The 16210-nt window shown below is 40.1% G+C and overlaps 1 protein-coding gene and 1 long non-coding RNA gene across 9 annotated transcripts in view; one reads left to right on the top strand and one right to left on the bottom strand.

Annotated features, from left to right (window-relative positions):
• The window catches only part of TMEM131L (transmembrane 131 like), a 76026-nt gene extending 66647 nt beyond the window's left edge, over window positions 1–9379 (bottom strand). For all 8 annotated transcript variants that reach the window (XR_003257123.1, XR_003257124.1, XM_026088282.1 and 5 more), the window contains exons 1-2: window positions 9338–9379; window positions 9165–9208 (exon numbers count right to left, since the gene is read on the bottom strand). Coding sequence is in view for 6 of the 8 variants with exons in the window: in XM_026088282.1 (XP_025944067.1) it covers window positions 9165–9208; window positions 9338–9364 (71 nt within the window). In the remaining 2 variants the exon portion in view is untranslated. The remainder of the gene's footprint in view (window positions 1–9164; window positions 9209–9337) is intronic.
• Window positions 2146–6925, top strand: LOC112976739. The gene is made up of 3 exons (XR_003257126.1): window positions 2146–2413; window positions 2952–3200; window positions 6623–6925. It is a non-coding gene; the product is annotated as an uncharacterized LOC112976739 (long non-coding RNA).
• Window positions 9380–16210: the final 6831 nt, after the last annotated feature.

Here is a 16210-nt window from a genome sequence, read left to right as displayed (position 1 = left end):
CTTTCTAAAAGTTACCAAGACAAAAAAATCCAGCCTTACTTGCGCACTACTTTGGGAGCAGGAGGCTGGGAGGGGGAAAAAGGTGACTTATTAATAGACCCTAGTTTTGCCCCCTATCTTCCACACCTCAGTCAGTAGACTGGACATTACACAGAGCGCTAGACTCCTCAGAGAAGAAAGACACCTAAATTCATCCTATCGACTGTGTGTTTCTTCTAGGCTCCTAACCTGGTTGCTTAAAACAACCTCTTCTACATATATAAAGCAAATACTGAAAGTACTCAGAATCCTGCAAAATAGTTGATACATACTATTGCCACATATGAGTACAGTATTTGACATACTTTCTCTGTCTCCCTACAGTGGACAGGATTTTGTCCTGATTAAGAGGGGATTTGGTCGTTCCATAACTGTCACAAGGAACTCATCCCTAAGCAGCTACTGAAGGAAGTGGATAAAAACTAATGTTTAAACCAACACAATTACGAGTTTTAAAAACTGAGGCTTGAATTTATAATCAAGACTGAAAGTGATACAAATGAGCTACCTGCTTTGTTTTCTTGCCCATATTTTTACCAAAATTACAAACACCACAATTACTGAAAAATCTGATGCTCTTGCACTTAGTTGCCTACAACTCCTTCCAACCAGAGGCAATGCCAGGGCTCGAACTCAGCCTTCCCAGAGCACATTCCTATTCAAGTTAAAATAAGTAACGTGCTGTAAGCCAGGTGTGTATTACCTTTGAGTCTCTAGGAGGATGGCAGGAAGATAACAGCATTGCCTATAACACTTTCTTTGATGGGGTAAGTTTCAATCTCCAATTAATTAATGAATGCATTAAGCTAACTGAGAGAAAGCAAGAGGAGGACGTCCTAGCCTCCTGTTTTATTACAGACTCGGAGAGATTTCAGGTAACTTTATTTTCAAGTTATAAGAAATCAAGCCAACATGCTGAGGYTGACAATTCAAAAGTGGACTGTTTGCAGATTTCTGGAAGTAAACAAACTGTAGTTTGGCTTTTTCTACTTAGTAACAATTTGCTAATCTGTAACAGAAAAGCTAAGAATCTAAATACTTATAGGGTGTCAATTTTCAGATTGGTGACAACAGTCTGTTATTCCAGATATCTGTCATTTAACTGCCTAATGATAAAATTAAAATTACAGCGAATTAAGCTCTCTTAAGCAACTAAGCAAGCAGTTGTCTATTAATGAATCAAAATAATAATAATAATAATAAATAAGTATAAAGCTAATCTTCCATGTCTTGCTGTCCATGAATCAGATGGATTAGCTTGAGATTAACACAAATTTGAAGTTCATTACTAGTGTATTAAAATGTGTAAGAAGAGAATCCCTACTCTGGACTGTTCATATAAGAGTAACATGTATGGGCAAAAGGGAACACTAAGTATACAATGATTAGGATGATGACAAGGGTTTTTTGTTGTTGTTGTTTGTTTTTTCAACTTAAAATGTCCTTATGCCCCCTTGTCAAAGCAAGGCAGGTTAAGTTTAACAAGAAAAATGTCATGTTCCAAAGCAGTCTTCCAGAGCATTCACAGCATGTAGGAGCTGACCCGCCGTATGTCTGCTGAATGACCATACCAACAGCCAGTGCCACCATGAGATGTCTCTGCTCTGGCTTAGCTTTGTAGCCAGTATCAAAGCACACACAGAATGGGGAATAGGAGACTGAACACCCTTTTTCTACATGCTCAGATAAGGATTGTCCCAGCTCTACGGATCACGTGTTCTGGGTGGACTCTGTCCCACAGCACAGGYTTACAAGGGTTCAGCAAAAGCCTGAAAAAAATTAAACTGCACAAATCATGCATAGGCATTTATGTGCACATGCCTTCCACCTTCCACATAGCGGCAAGCTGTATGATTCGCCTCTCCACCCACCCAAATCCATCAGCTGTCTCTCAAGCCTATCCATTGCACCAGTACAAATACTTCACCCTTCTTCCCTGGATCTATACAACAGCCAATGCTTTGCAAATGCATTTTATTACTCCCAGCACATGCCAAGTTGCTCTCCTCTCAGTCCTCCCCACCAGCAGCGAGCAAGCAGAAGATCCAGCTGTGTCCCCACCGCTCCCAGGACTCCTCCCCAGCTCTTGCTGCACAGCAGGAGATAAGAGAGCTGGGGCCAGACCGCGGACCAGCACGACCCTGAACCGCCCATCCCAACAACAGGCCGAAAGGCAGGAGGCAAAAGAGGATGGAGAAGAGGGGCGTGCAGAAAGAGTGGGAAGGGGGCRCGAGGTCCGAACCAAAGCTGCACCAAGAAATAGGCAGGCCTCCATAAGAGCTGCCCTACACGTTCGCACTGCAGTTGCGAGGAGCACAGCGATGCCGCCGTCCTCCAGATGAGCCGAGCTGCCAGGTGCGGCTCCGGCTTCAAGGTACAGTGCTGGCACAGGGGACCCGCAGCGGGAGGGAGAGGCTAAGGGAGGGGTTTCATGCACACCCTCAGCTAACACTGCCACAAAAAGCAACAGTGCTCCCTCCACCCGCTTGCCCCTGCATCATACCCTTCCTTCTGTCACTACAGGCATTCGTCTGGCTAAAGGGAACCAGATCAGAAAATGATCATGGGTTAAAGCTAACCCGGAAAAAAAAAAAAAAAAAGTCCTTTTAACCCAAAGGAGCTTCCCGATCTGACTCGCAGAGCTGCAGGAGCTGGGGACAGCACAGGGACAGCAGGGAGGGCCTCCTTTTGCATTGCTGGCTAAAACCACAACTGTTTCAGGCTTGGCCCAGACAGGTGCTAAAAGAAAGTAAAGATGCTATAAGATATGCATAAGATCTAGGGAAGAGAAAGCAAGCAGAAAAAGAGAAGTGGGAAAGGGAGATAAGGAGGAAGAAATTAACAGAACAAGAGAAAGAAAAAAGACAAGATGCCAAAATGTAAAAAGTTTTTTATTTGTCTATTTAAAATAGGTCACTACACGTGAGAAAGTTTTCTCCAGTTGCATATGTCCACCAATACAGCTTCTTCATATATCGTAAGCTGACAGCCCCACTGGGAGAAGACCATCACTGCCTGCTATTTTTACAAGTACAGAAACGAGGTAAAGATAGCATGTGTGGCTCTTCAAGGCAGTATGAGCCATATGAAAGCAAAAGTGTTAACACTCACAACTACACCAAGCTTGTCTTCATTTCTCAAAGCCAAGTTATCACCTACAGGTGAGAAAGTCCATTTTAAGCCTGCGTAAAAGCCAACGTTCAGATTAAATATTTGCTGTTCTGATGACAGGCATCTTCTAGGGCAAGAGGGCTCAGAACAGTGATAGGTACTTATTATATATCATAGATATCTATTCATATATACACCTGTATATATACTGTATACACACATACAGAAGCATTTTTTTCCAATTCAAACAGAAGCTTGAGACAGTGTGTGGGACTGTAACAGTGTATTAAAGAGAAACTAAACCTGATGACGCATCATCTTTAAAATATTTCAATTAAGGCCAATTACGATATAAACTGAAGACAGAAGTTTGACAGCTCTTTGTGAAAATGCAGCAAGCTGTCTTATTTTCTATTAATGCCAGATCACAGAAAGGCATAGCATTAGCTCCTCAGCCTGGTCTGAAATACAGTATAGGTGGCCTAGGCCGGTGTTCTAATTTCAAAAGTGGTTGAAAGTGACTTAAAAATAAATAAACAAATAAATAAAWAAAAAGGATAKTTGACTCATTTGCTAGCATGCAGCACTGGCATGCAGTAAACTGCCCTGAAAAAACCTCAAGTCTTTTACTCCCTGCCTCAGTAGCCCAGCAACACAATTGCAAAAGGCCCAATATTTTGGAAGGAGCACAGCACATGGAGAGCAAAGCTGTTCGGAACGGCATGTAATGCAAAGGTCATCAAGGCAAAGTTCATCAGTARACGAATTACAACATGCAAGTCAGAGATAAAAGATTAAAGAAGCAAGAGTTCAGTTTGCCACCCTAGCTACACCTTTCAGAAGTCTAAGATTAAAAGACAGTAGGTATTAACAGTAACAATTTCTTTCAAAACAATTAGTTTCTTCATCTGTAAGAGATCCTTTAACTTTGTCAACCATTTACCAATTTTCTCCAGTAAGCTTTTTTAATTCTAGCTTCACATTACTCTCTGGTCCCTACAGGTTTCATTAGACATTTCCACCTAAACATAACAGGCAGGTGCAGGTGTCTCATTTTTATTCCCTTATTTTTAGGAATTATATGAAGTAAGTTTCATTTCTTCTTCATCCAGTAAAGCTTAAAATGACCCTTGGTGATTTYGTGAAATTGTAAATAGGATATAACAGCAGTGACATTGTATCAATTAAAAACAAAAGTTAAAGAATACTGAAATATTCTTCTGGCACTATTCAGTGAAAACACACTCATTCTATGCATTCTGTAGAAACATGTTGATTTCTGGTGGCTAGAAAGCCTTTTCCCAACAAAAAGAAATGCAGCACTTTTTTTTTTTTTTTAAACAAACACAAGAATGTCTACTTCTTTTGAGGAGGGAGGAGGGGGAACACTCTGTAAAACTGAATAAAACCCACTTTCAGTAATACAAGCCAGGACTTTTTTCCCAGGAAAAGTCTACATGTAATTTTTCAAATATTTGGGGTACTAAGTTTAATGGCAATCTAAATGATTAGCAATACTCACAAGGAAGTGAGGTTGAAAAGGTTTTAGGATGGTTCCTTTTGAACAGTTTAAACACTGCACTTTGAAAAGCTGAAAAGTAGTTTTGACAAAGTCATTTTGAAAAACTTTCTCATCAGGTACTCCACTTAGCTTTAATAAAGATCTTTAAAAATAATAAAAAAAAGTAATACAAAATCATTTGTTTATATTCAGACATTTCTCTTGACCAAAAATCAAATTTTTGGGCTTGGCCACCAAAGCTAATCATCAGGTACACAGCCTTAATACCAGTCCCCATGCCATTATTTTCCAAGAACTGGACTGTTAGACATTATGGCATTGGGACCGCAAGCTTTTTTGCACACATATGAGCCACTCTTGTTAAGCTTCTAGACTCTAGACTGACCCCACAGATAGACACAAGTGAACCTGGCACTATGGACTCTTAATGGCAGAAGAGACGAATGAAGTTGTGGCCAAGTGGAAATTGCAACATATGAACTTGCGATGTACTGCACACTAATCCTCCCAAAGCATTTTTGAAGAAACATTGCAACTATGTGTCCTAGATAACTGTGACAGTATTAAACACCTGAGTAATTCTGCAATTTGTGCACATTAATCTGCTGTGTTGTCTCTCAGACAACTAGCAAACCCTGGTCTTTTCAAACATTAGTCTGAACCCTTCAGGATTACTAGTTTTATTACACTTCAGTGATGTCAAACAACATTTCACTGATCAACACCAGGGAAAGGCACCGCTCTGCTCCTTYCTTATCTTTACCTTCCAATTTCTTCTCCATGTCTGAAGCAGTATTTCACAGATACAGCAAAAATCATGGGATTAGGAGTAATCCCACTTGGCAATTAGGAGAGTCAAAATCCCAGGTGCCAGCTGTTACCCCAGTGGATGAATTCTTACAGTAGCTGGAATTTACTCAGAGTTGGTATCATTAAGTGCTGTAAGCAACTCCAGTCCACTAGGTCAAACGCTCTCTCAGCGACCAAAGGCAAAAGTTCAACAAAATGTTTGACTGAGCTAACTGGACCACACTCAATATTTTTATTATCTGATATTTACCTACTCAAAGGTATCTGTTTCATGTAAAGTGTGAAAAAGACCCTCTTATTTGCTAATTACAATACTAAGAGTATGGGTATGTATGCCTTTCTCCTCGAGTAATAATGAATGTCACATATTGGAGTGCACAGCAGTATTTGTTCCACATGTTTTATTGCATGCAACAGTTTACCGGTGCAAATGATCTTTAGAATGTTAGTTGGAAAACTGGAAAACTGGACACTAAAAGGCCTCTTTGAAAAATTCTTCAAAACCATGGATTAAGAATGTCATACATATGATTTTTTTTTCTTTTTGGCTAGTTTAATATTTACTTTGAAATGGAAATTCTAAAGTTTCAATAGTATCATCACTTAACACTATCATACCTTTATCTGTGCCAGACTTGTGCATTGGACCAATTATTTTGCTGCTTTAGCAAATGCATAATTAAAAAAAGCAGTTAAATCTTCAAAATTTGTCACTTTCTGGTATGGCAAATGAAGACTTACCAGTATGCAGAAAAAAACCCAACTACCTGCCAACACTTTCTTCCAACTTTCTTTTTCTAACTAAGTTTCATCGACTTTTTTCTAACATCCTGAACCAAATTTGTTTTGGAAGGCATCTTTTTACAGGTTTTCAAATGCAAGAAACAGGTTTTAAGGAAACTTGAAACTTTTTAATAGGCTAGTCCAAATAAGCATAGCTTTAACTCTGTCAAAGACTGTGGCCTGAAGTAGTACATCCAGCAATTCAATTATGTACCAGGCAGCATTTCTTATTTCAGAGTCTGATCCAGAGAGACAGAAAATAGAAGAAAGCAACCTGTGGTGGCATCCAAGCAATCAGCAAGGCAGGAATTGTAGACTGGAAAGAAAGATGTTGCTAATTATCTTTTTCTCACTCAGGGCAGCTGAAAACATGCAGACCTTCAAAACAACTATTTCTCATTTATCTCCGAAAAAGCTCTTTGTAAAAAGATTTTGACAACTAATTTTATTTCCATGCAAACTTACACATTTGTTCAAGCTCAACCTAAGGCAGAAATAATAAGACAACATCCATCCCTCTCACGTGCTCAGCAAAAAAACAGAAAAACAAGAAGCCCACCTCAAATGGAAGATCTGGTGATGCACATGCACAGGAAGTCACTTAACAGACTGTTAATGCTTTACTATTTTTTTTTAAATTAAGTTAACAAGCTCCCAAGAGAGCCCATTAGCCTAGAATTAGAAACTGAATAAAATACTATGTTTTGTGAAGTGACCTTCTCCTTTATGCCCCAAGATGCTGAACCCTCTCTGCTTTCTTCAGTTTTGGGAACAACTTTGCATCCACCATCTCCATTAACTTCTGTTCAGACTGCTACTTTAAGGTGCTTTCCTTCTAGTGCTCTAGAGACTTCACATCAAACTTCAGCACCTGTAGCTGATTTCCCTGTGGCATGCTAGTGGACAGTGAGATGGAGATGCTGCAAGCTTTAAGGTTTTGCTGCTACAGAAAATGGAAATCATCATGATTTCAATACATTGTAATATAAGCCAAGAGAATGAAAGCTAATCGGGAAAGAAACTAATTCTAGCCTTTCTAAGATAGCTTTGCTAGGTCCTCTTCATAAAGTCCATACTCTAATATACCTTCACTATATGGAGCATATACAGTGTTTACATACAGCAGTAAACCAAAACAGTTTGAAAGATGCACACAGATCAGTGTCTGTTAAGCTAAGTTTCCTGAAGCATTCAAGTACGACAACAGAAGGATTTTTCCATCCATTAACAGTGAACCCTATAATCTTTACTTTCAGAGCCCAAGTTCACTTTTGGAAATGAGTAATTACTATAGAATCTTTAAACATCTGAATGTTAAAAATAAGTGACCAAACCACTTTTTCCTATTTCCTATCTGAATCTCAAGAACTATTTACCTTTAAACAATGTTTTTATTGTTGCCATAGAAACCAGTTATTTTATCCATCTCCAGCGAAAAACAGGCAGGTGAAGAGTCCTCCACTCACCCATCCACCCCAAGCTGCATCTCTCCGATTACTAGTGAAAAATCTCAGAAACCATTTTAAGCACAGTATGAGACTGCTGTCTTATGACTACATCTCAACAAGGAGAGCTTGTTCAAGCATGCAGTGAAAATTTTGCATTAAAAACTTAGTAGCCCCCAGCTGACAGTCAAAATTCAGTATTTAYGCAGGAAAAAGCCCGCTTTCAACAGTTCGCTCCCCTCTTCTCAAAGCAGGAGAAAGAATTTTTTCCCTGTGCAGATAGGAATCAGGGGATGTACATAAGTAGAAACCGTGAACAACAGCTGTTAGAAGCAGCAATAATTCAGCCATCCCATTTGTATTCCACCTATGTCATTCCCTCAAAGATTAGGCATGAGAGCCCTAAACTGACCCTGGGTTCATAAATATATCACAAAAGAGAAAGCTCCTGATAGGGCAGAAAGAAGGGGGGAAAAACAAACAAACAAAAAAACTCTGAGAGCTTCAGTGCTGCATACTGGACAGACCGATCATAACCATCTCCTTTCTGCTCCCACGCTTACCCCTTCAGCCAGTACCCAGCAATGCTTGTGTTTTCTCTCTCAAACCCAAGCTAAGGGCAAAGACGGGAGATAAATGAGAAAAGCATTTCTGGCCAACTGCAGCCACTGGAACCCAGTGGTGTTGCACTTGTTTATTTTAAGTCTTGTGATCTTTCTGATTTGCATGGCACTGAAAGCTGTACCCACATTAATACATGTCACAGGAAGGAAATGTTTCACTGGTAGGTGTCCAAGCATTTTAATCTGGACACTCAGAGGAAACACGATGTGTACTTAAAAAATAAAATAATCTGCAATGCTATTTACCCAACCCTTCAAAACAGAGGAGGCCTGACATTAACAGAAACAGTGTAGTTGAAGGCTACATTTCTTAAAAGCTTTACTATTTATCTGATTTCAAGAAACAAAGCAGGATATTTATTGTTCTGCTGCAACACATTAAAAGGTCTTTGACTTTAAATCTTCTTTACCCTGCTATGAACATTAACACTCCAAGACTACTTAGGTTTGCAAATTTTGGAACTGAAAATTGTCCTCTAGTTTAAACAAATGAATTACAAAGTAAACAATAAAGCCCTTTAATAAACACAACTTTTTTGTGCAAAAGCAACAGAAAGTAAATGCAGCTTAGAGATAAAAATAACAACAAACAGACGCAAGAGGGCATTTATTTCAGTCACTTATACGCTGCCCTTTATTTTTTGTTCTTGGTAACAAGTGAATATTAATATTAGTTGAGAAAAAGCCACAAGTAATGGAAAGGTATTGAATATAATAAGGCAGGAAAAATGATCATTTTTCAGTAGTCTGTCCAATTACACTTCAGTATTCCCTAAAGCAAAAAAACAAAATGAGCTTTAATACTCATGTTTTCATTCAGGTTTTGCTTACCTTTGCTCTTGTGGATGCTCTTCCACATCCTCCTCAGAATCAGCCTAACAAACAAAGAAAATACTGTGTAAGGATCTCAGAATTATAAGTGTGTGCACTGGACATATGCACCGTTTTTAACTCCTCTGAAGATGGATGCTCTTGTGACTCACTTGCAAAAAGAACTCACAAACCTGAAATTCCATCAGCGATTCCTTCATGATTCAAATAAGGTGGGATGCTAGCCATCCCGTTTGAGGTTTCAGCTCATTCTGCCGAGATAAATGGTGACTTAATGTGGCTATTCCATTATTTTTTCAAGTGTTGATTTAATTTACTTATTTATACAAATACATCTATCCAAAATTTTGTTCGCACATATACTTTCAATCTAAAAACATCAATCATCCTCAAACTACAGGGAGACTAATTCTTTGCATTTTCAAATTACTTGCTCTGTGTCAGTAAATTTCATTAGCCAGTACCTGAGAAAATAAGATACAGAATGTCTTGAAATTCAGATGATGTGGTAATGTCAAAAACAAAGGTAAGGTAGCAAACTCCAGCTAAGATAGTAAGAGGATAAACCTAGAGCTTTCCAATGAACAGTAAAATGCACAAAAGTTGTAGAGTATAAGCTTAAAACACAACAGCTGAGCTCAATTGTTGGACTAAGGTAATTTTCAACATATACAGGAAATAAACTGTGACAGCTTGCAGTTCAAAACTAAACACTTTGAACTGTCTAAAAAACGAACTCAAGCACTGGTTCAATGAGCTCCCTGCAGGAAATCCTTTCAAAACAAGCAGATAACTGTGTTCTGAACTAGCTGAAATTTCCAAGAGAGCTTTACATACAATTCAAAATGGAACGCGTTACAACAACCCAATCTGCACTGATGAAATGAGGAACAACTTCAGGGAGATTAACGTTATCAAGAAAAGGTCACAGTTGTCCTGCCAAGCACAGTTGATAAGCTTTCTTGGCTAACTGCAGAAGCAGGCGATGGTTCTAAAAGACACAAGCTACAAACTTTAGCAATGAAAAGGTGTGGGGTGGAGAGGACTTTAAAATTAAGAGAATATACTCTCCACCATTCCTCCCACATGTTTTTCACTTTAACTGCATCACTGAACAGGTCCCAAGTCACTAGCTTTGATTCCAGCTTCAATTTTCACCACATACTGGAAAAAAATTCACCTGCATAAACACAGAACTTCTTTCTACAGGCTTCAGATCCTTAAGCAGCCCACACAGCCCCATTAATCTACCAAACAGGACAGACAATTTCTGAAGACCTCAGCCTCATGATTGAAAAAAAGAGACGACACTAAGCACATATGGCTAGTATTATCAAAAATAGCTTACAGATATTCCCAGAAGCTACCAGATACATCTAATCTTTAGTCAGAAGCAGCTCATCAACTAACACGAGCAACACAGTCTTCACAGTAGCAAAACCAAATCTGTAACAAGACTGACAGGGAATTAAATTAATTTGAGGACTCCATAATCTTCCTGCAAACCTGTCTTTAAAGGGAGGTTGGAGACATCATGATAATTGTTCAGGATCTATGGTTCATCACATGGTTCTTCCACGCAGACCTACCAAGAGGTCCTAGGCACCTGGCATTCCTGAAGACCTGACAGTCTCCTTTAATGACTGAGCTAATCCTTGCCTGTTTGACTACCAGCAAGGCACGATACATTTGTGTCCTGTTTTCCAGTTCCTCCAAGCTCCTTTTCTGTTTCCAGGACCTCAGTATGATACTGAGCAAAATTAGAAAACTTCTCATCCACCTCTCCCATAAACAGCTGTTCTGCTGCAACAGGCTGGCAATCTATCCTCATTTTAAATGGCTCAACTCTTCCTTTAAACAGCTTAACATCTGCCAGGCATTGGAAACCAGGGATTATGTCATTACACAGTGTTCACTCATAACACTCACTGTCTTAGTTCTGACTACTTCTCTTCTTCCTTTTTGTTAAGCAATGACGAAGAAATTCTTCCCAATCTATGGTGCAGCCACAGCATAAAATCTCAACGGTGCAAGAAGGGGGGGAAAAAAAAATAATAATAAAAAAATCATTGACTCAGAGCACACACTCAGAGCACCAGCATTCTGCTACCTTCCCTCCTCTATCTGCCACAGGCTATGTGTATACTTACACTGAGGATTAAAAGAAAAAAAAAGGGGGGGGGGGAGGCAGGGAGGTGGAAAGGAACAACTCCTGAAGCCAAAATGCAGGTTACAGCAGCCTATCTGTGACAAAAGGGGGGGGAGGGGGGAACAAACAAAACACACCCTTCCTCCAGACCTCATCCTGAATATGGACAGGTGCATATCTTCTGCCAGGAAGCCCCCAGAAGAGCCTCTCTCACGTCACACGAGTCTGGGCTGACAGTTTCCGTATAATCTGCACGGCCAGCCAAATTAAGTCATATCAGCACCAACCAGAAGCTCAGCTGGGAGGCTGAAGGAACCTTGTAACAGCGCAAAGAGGAATGCAATTCCCACCCTAAGTCTGTCTCAGGCTTTCCACATGAATTGCGCGCCTTCAGACAAATCCTGCTTTGAAGTAAGGGACTCTATACATTCAGTTTATGCATAACTGATAGGACATGCCTCTGTTGATGACATACTGTGGTGTCAAGTATCTCAGATACATCAAGGCCTTCATCAGCTTTCAAGTCAGGCAGAGCCATTAACCATATTAGCCCCCAAGCAGCACTGAAGAACATGAATTGAAGACTAGTCTCTATTACATGGACCAAAAGGGCAGGCGAGGGGAAACAAACAAACAAAAAAAATTTTCAGACCTAGCCAGAACCTTTAAAGTGAAAGCTGACASAGCTCTGTATTTGACAGTGTCAGTAATTGACTATGATACAGCAAATATTGTGGCATCTCTCTTTTTTCCAAATTTATTCAAGCACCTAAAACATTATCATAGTAATCTGAAATAAGCAGTTATGGTAATCTCTTAAGCATCTGCAAACAAATCCAAATGTACACCAGTCATTCCTCTAATAAAACATCTCACTCGTCTCCTACATGTAACATGCACGAATAATAGAAACTCCGTCACTACAAAGTACTTCACATCAGATAGATATGACACAGATACCCCCAAAAAAGCTTGATATATGTTAACTTTGATGAGATCCTGTCATTTTCAATCTTGATATCAAGACCTAGAATACAGCCTTCATTATTTCATTTTAAATTAGTCCCTCCCTTGAAATTGAAGGGGCTAAAAGGAAAGTATTGAATGCTCTCCTCCATAGATACCTAACTGGCATGCCATTGCTTTCAGATTTTCAGGGTAATACCAAAGTAGTTTCTGAATGAAAGAATCTCTGCAACATTGACCTTCTAACACCTCTTGAAGTGATGCCCACAGTAAAGAACAAATGCCATTTATGCATCTCCTTTTGTATTTTTGTGGACATGCAGACAGAAGGCCTGGTCCCCTCACTGTATTTTTCCTCTCATCTTTGGAAAAAACACAATTAATTGCATTTCGGCTTTGCACTGAAGCACTCAAACATGATTGTTCATATTTGGAGTTTTTTCAGCCATCAGTGGTGAAGGGCTTGAGTGTCAAGTCCTACCCAAAGAAACTTTTCTCCCAAGCATTTTAGTTAAATAAGTATTAACAAGTCACAAACAAACAAGCAAAGCCACAAAATTATAAAGAGTCTGAATAAAACCCACAACTGCTCTAATTAAGTCTCCCTCACTTGATATTTACTATCTCAAAATCCCACTGATTTTCCATTCATCTCCCAGTTGTCAGAGTGGGCAAGACTCTACATTTTTGGTGTTAAAGAACAGGAAGAAAAAAAAACAAAACCAAAAAACTCAATCACCCCAGAGATATTTTGCGTCACTGTGCTATAAAAAGGAGATCTAAAAACAAGGTAGGAGCTCTGAGGCTACCCCCCACTTTATGCCACCTTTAAGAAAGAGAAACTCAACCCGAGGGAATACTGATACTGCATCACACTGGAACACAGAGCTCATTTCAACACAAAAAGGGACCCCATGAAGAAATACTAATATCGGAGGCAGCTACAGACTGATGAAAGATCATCAGCACACCAGATATGGCCAATTTCTTCTCATGTCAGACATGCAATTACAAGACTGTAACACTCTGGCTATCCTGCAGACTCAGCTATGGAGCAACAGCAGTAGCCGAGCCATCACTGAATGGCTCTGCAGTCGAAATGCTTTCAGAGGAAGCTCAAATCAAGAGAAGAGATGCCAGGCACAGGAGGGGAGAGGGAAAGGAAAAAAACAAAACAAAACAAAAGCATGAAGCTACATATAAGGGGGAAGTTGGGAGGGGGCACACGAGAAGCACGAACAATGAAAGGGAAGCAAGAGGAAACAGAAGGTAGAGTGACAAGGGTGGAGGCATGTAGGCCCTGGAAGATTATGCTCCAGAATACAAATTCATATGCTTCAAGTAGACAAAGCGATGCTATAAAACAATTACAAATATTAAGATGTTTCTTTCTTTTAACCCGATTTCTTCATTTGGTATGTGATCCTCATGGCTGAATGGGATACTGACCTGTCTAACTTGCATTCTCAAATTTTGCATGGAACAAGAAATGCTCAAAATCACCATGTTACAGACAGTTGATGATGCATGTAAAATAAGATAATAATGCAAAGCCACTAGAAAAGGGAAAAACATTGATCAGACAATGTTAGTTATTCACCARAAATAGGCAAAAAGGACTGAACAGACATGGCAACCTCTTCTATCTGCTGTGCTCAGGGCAGGTGACACACAGATAGAGTGGAGGTACTTTGGGAGAGGAGCATGCAAATTTCTTCTTTGGATTTTTCATTTCTGTACACCAAGTCTTTGCTCTGCTGCAATCACTCCTCCTAAATGAAACAGGAAGAACCAGATCTAGGAACCAGGATACCTCCTGTTCTTAAAGTCGTCCCTGAGACATATCTTATGACAAGTAAATGAAGCAACACCTGAACATTCCCTATCTAGCAATGTTTATTGTCTACTTAGAAGCAAGGAAGTTATTCCTCTTATTAGACCCTTACCATCACATCACTGTTCCAGTACATGATCACATGGAAATAACCCTCTGTGTGTGCAAGTAAGGAAGCCTGTTATTGCAAGGAAGAGAACATAGAAAACCTCCTTGCCAATGACAAGACAGGTAACTCCCCCCACTCCGAGTGGGAAAAACCAACAAGCAGTAAACCTCCCAGGAGTTTAAGCCTCCCTCTAACAAAGGGAAAGCAAGGATTAACAGGTGAAGCGGCATTCAGATTCTCCAAAGAGGCAGGCAAATGCCTCTGCTGGTGCTCATCACCCTCCCAGAACACAGCAGGGTAAAATGCTGAATTGTTTTTACTAGTTCAGAACCGTGCATACAGCAAGGATGATCAACGCAGGATAACATCTAACTCTTCTGGAGCTCTGAGAAAAACTACAAATAACAATGGCCAGTGGCATTACTCCAAATGAAAGGGAAACAAAACAAAGAATCTCTAAGGAAATAGTCTTGGAAGAGTCCCGTCACCACCTCCAAGAGGTTCTGCAGGAGACAGACAGAGAGACCACCTTTCTTCTTCCTGCTAAATGGAAGAGGCAGCTGTGAATGGGTCACTCGGCCACAGGCCCAAAGCCTGAAAGTTGCTAAAAAAGCCAAAGCCTGCAGGGGAAGAGAAATTTGAGCATCAGGATGATGTGCCTGGGCTTGGATCACACTTTGGTCTTAAAACCTGTTTGAGGAATCCAGGCCCTCCTGCTTCGGTTTTAGCAGCATCTGACTAGATGACTGTTCATTTCTCCAAGCTCTAAAGAGAAAACTATGCAAAACAGTCTTTGCACCACTGATGCTCACAGGTACTGGTTAGTCTGGCTTCTAACGTCAGTGTTTTATTTTAGCACGCCTATCATGATTTTCACTTCTCCCTCTGTCGCAACTGAAATAAGAAGATCACTTATTTTTCCTGTGTACCCAATGCAGCAGCGACAGAAAATGAAAGAACAGCAGCCTGATCTCTACCTTTCGCTCTTCCAAGGACTCAGCAGGAACACGTGCTAAACAATGCCAAGTTCAAGGGCCATTTATGGCTCGTTTTGCTTAAGCCATATCAGAACGTATTTTGAGAGGATGCTCAAGAACAAAGTGTTTTCCAAAAGGACCTGATCTTCTCAGGAAGTAAACATTACGTAATCATCTTTCAGTTGCAGCTCTGCTATGAGAAGTAACTATAAACGATTGCATTACGTGGTTCTACTTCTCATGCATCTTAATGTCTTCACAGTAAAGGACTGAACAAGCACAAGACTCAGCTTCTTAAGCATCTCTGGCCACAGAGGCTCTTACCTTCTCTTAGTATCATACCTACACTTTTGAATGGCACCAGGCAAGTTCCGAATAGCATAATATGATTTTAGAAAGAGTTTTTGTATACACAATAGATAATACTCTGATAACGCCACAATATAAAAAGCTAGGCCCTGGAAAGCTGTTTAAACAGCAATAGCAGTATCAGTTGTTAGCTAGCAGAGGAGAGAAATAACACTTCTGCTATTTTTCCCTACATTAATGGATATCAACRGCACAGCAACAAACACAGACTGATATAATGGCTTAAGAGAAAGAAAATATTTCCTTTCTCTCTCACATAAGACGACGTCCCTAAGGACTGATTCTTCCCATTTGCAAGTCTGGTGCCTTGAAGTCTAGGAAAGCACAACTCAACATATGGCATAGTCCGTCAGCACAAGTTAAATGACTGCCTCAAATGCCATAAGCTCCAGGCCGCCGTTTCTAGCCCTCCTCCTCATTTACGAGCTCAGCCCCATTATTTTGCTGCACTAGCTTCTCTTCCCCACGCAGAATTCAACGAATTTTGTTGCTGCTCAACAAAAGCAGCCAAACAAAACAAAACCCACACTACAGCAGGAGGGATGACATCATAAATGATGCGTCATTTGAGGGGGGAAAAAAAATGGCTTCACCTGAGCAGGCCATGAACTATAAATACATGCATATTTATCGCATGCACAT

This window comes from Apteryx rowi, unplaced genomic scaffold, assembly GCF_003343035.1.
Source record: "Apteryx rowi isolate R43461 unplaced genomic scaffold, aptRow1 scaffold_76, whole genome shotgun sequence".
In the NCBI taxonomy this organism is placed as follows: domain Eukaryota; kingdom Metazoa; phylum Chordata; class Aves; order Apterygiformes; family Apterygidae; genus Apteryx; species Apteryx rowi.
The sequence above is the reverse complement of the archived record's forward strand: the minus strand, read 5'-3'. Positions and strand labels throughout refer to the sequence as shown.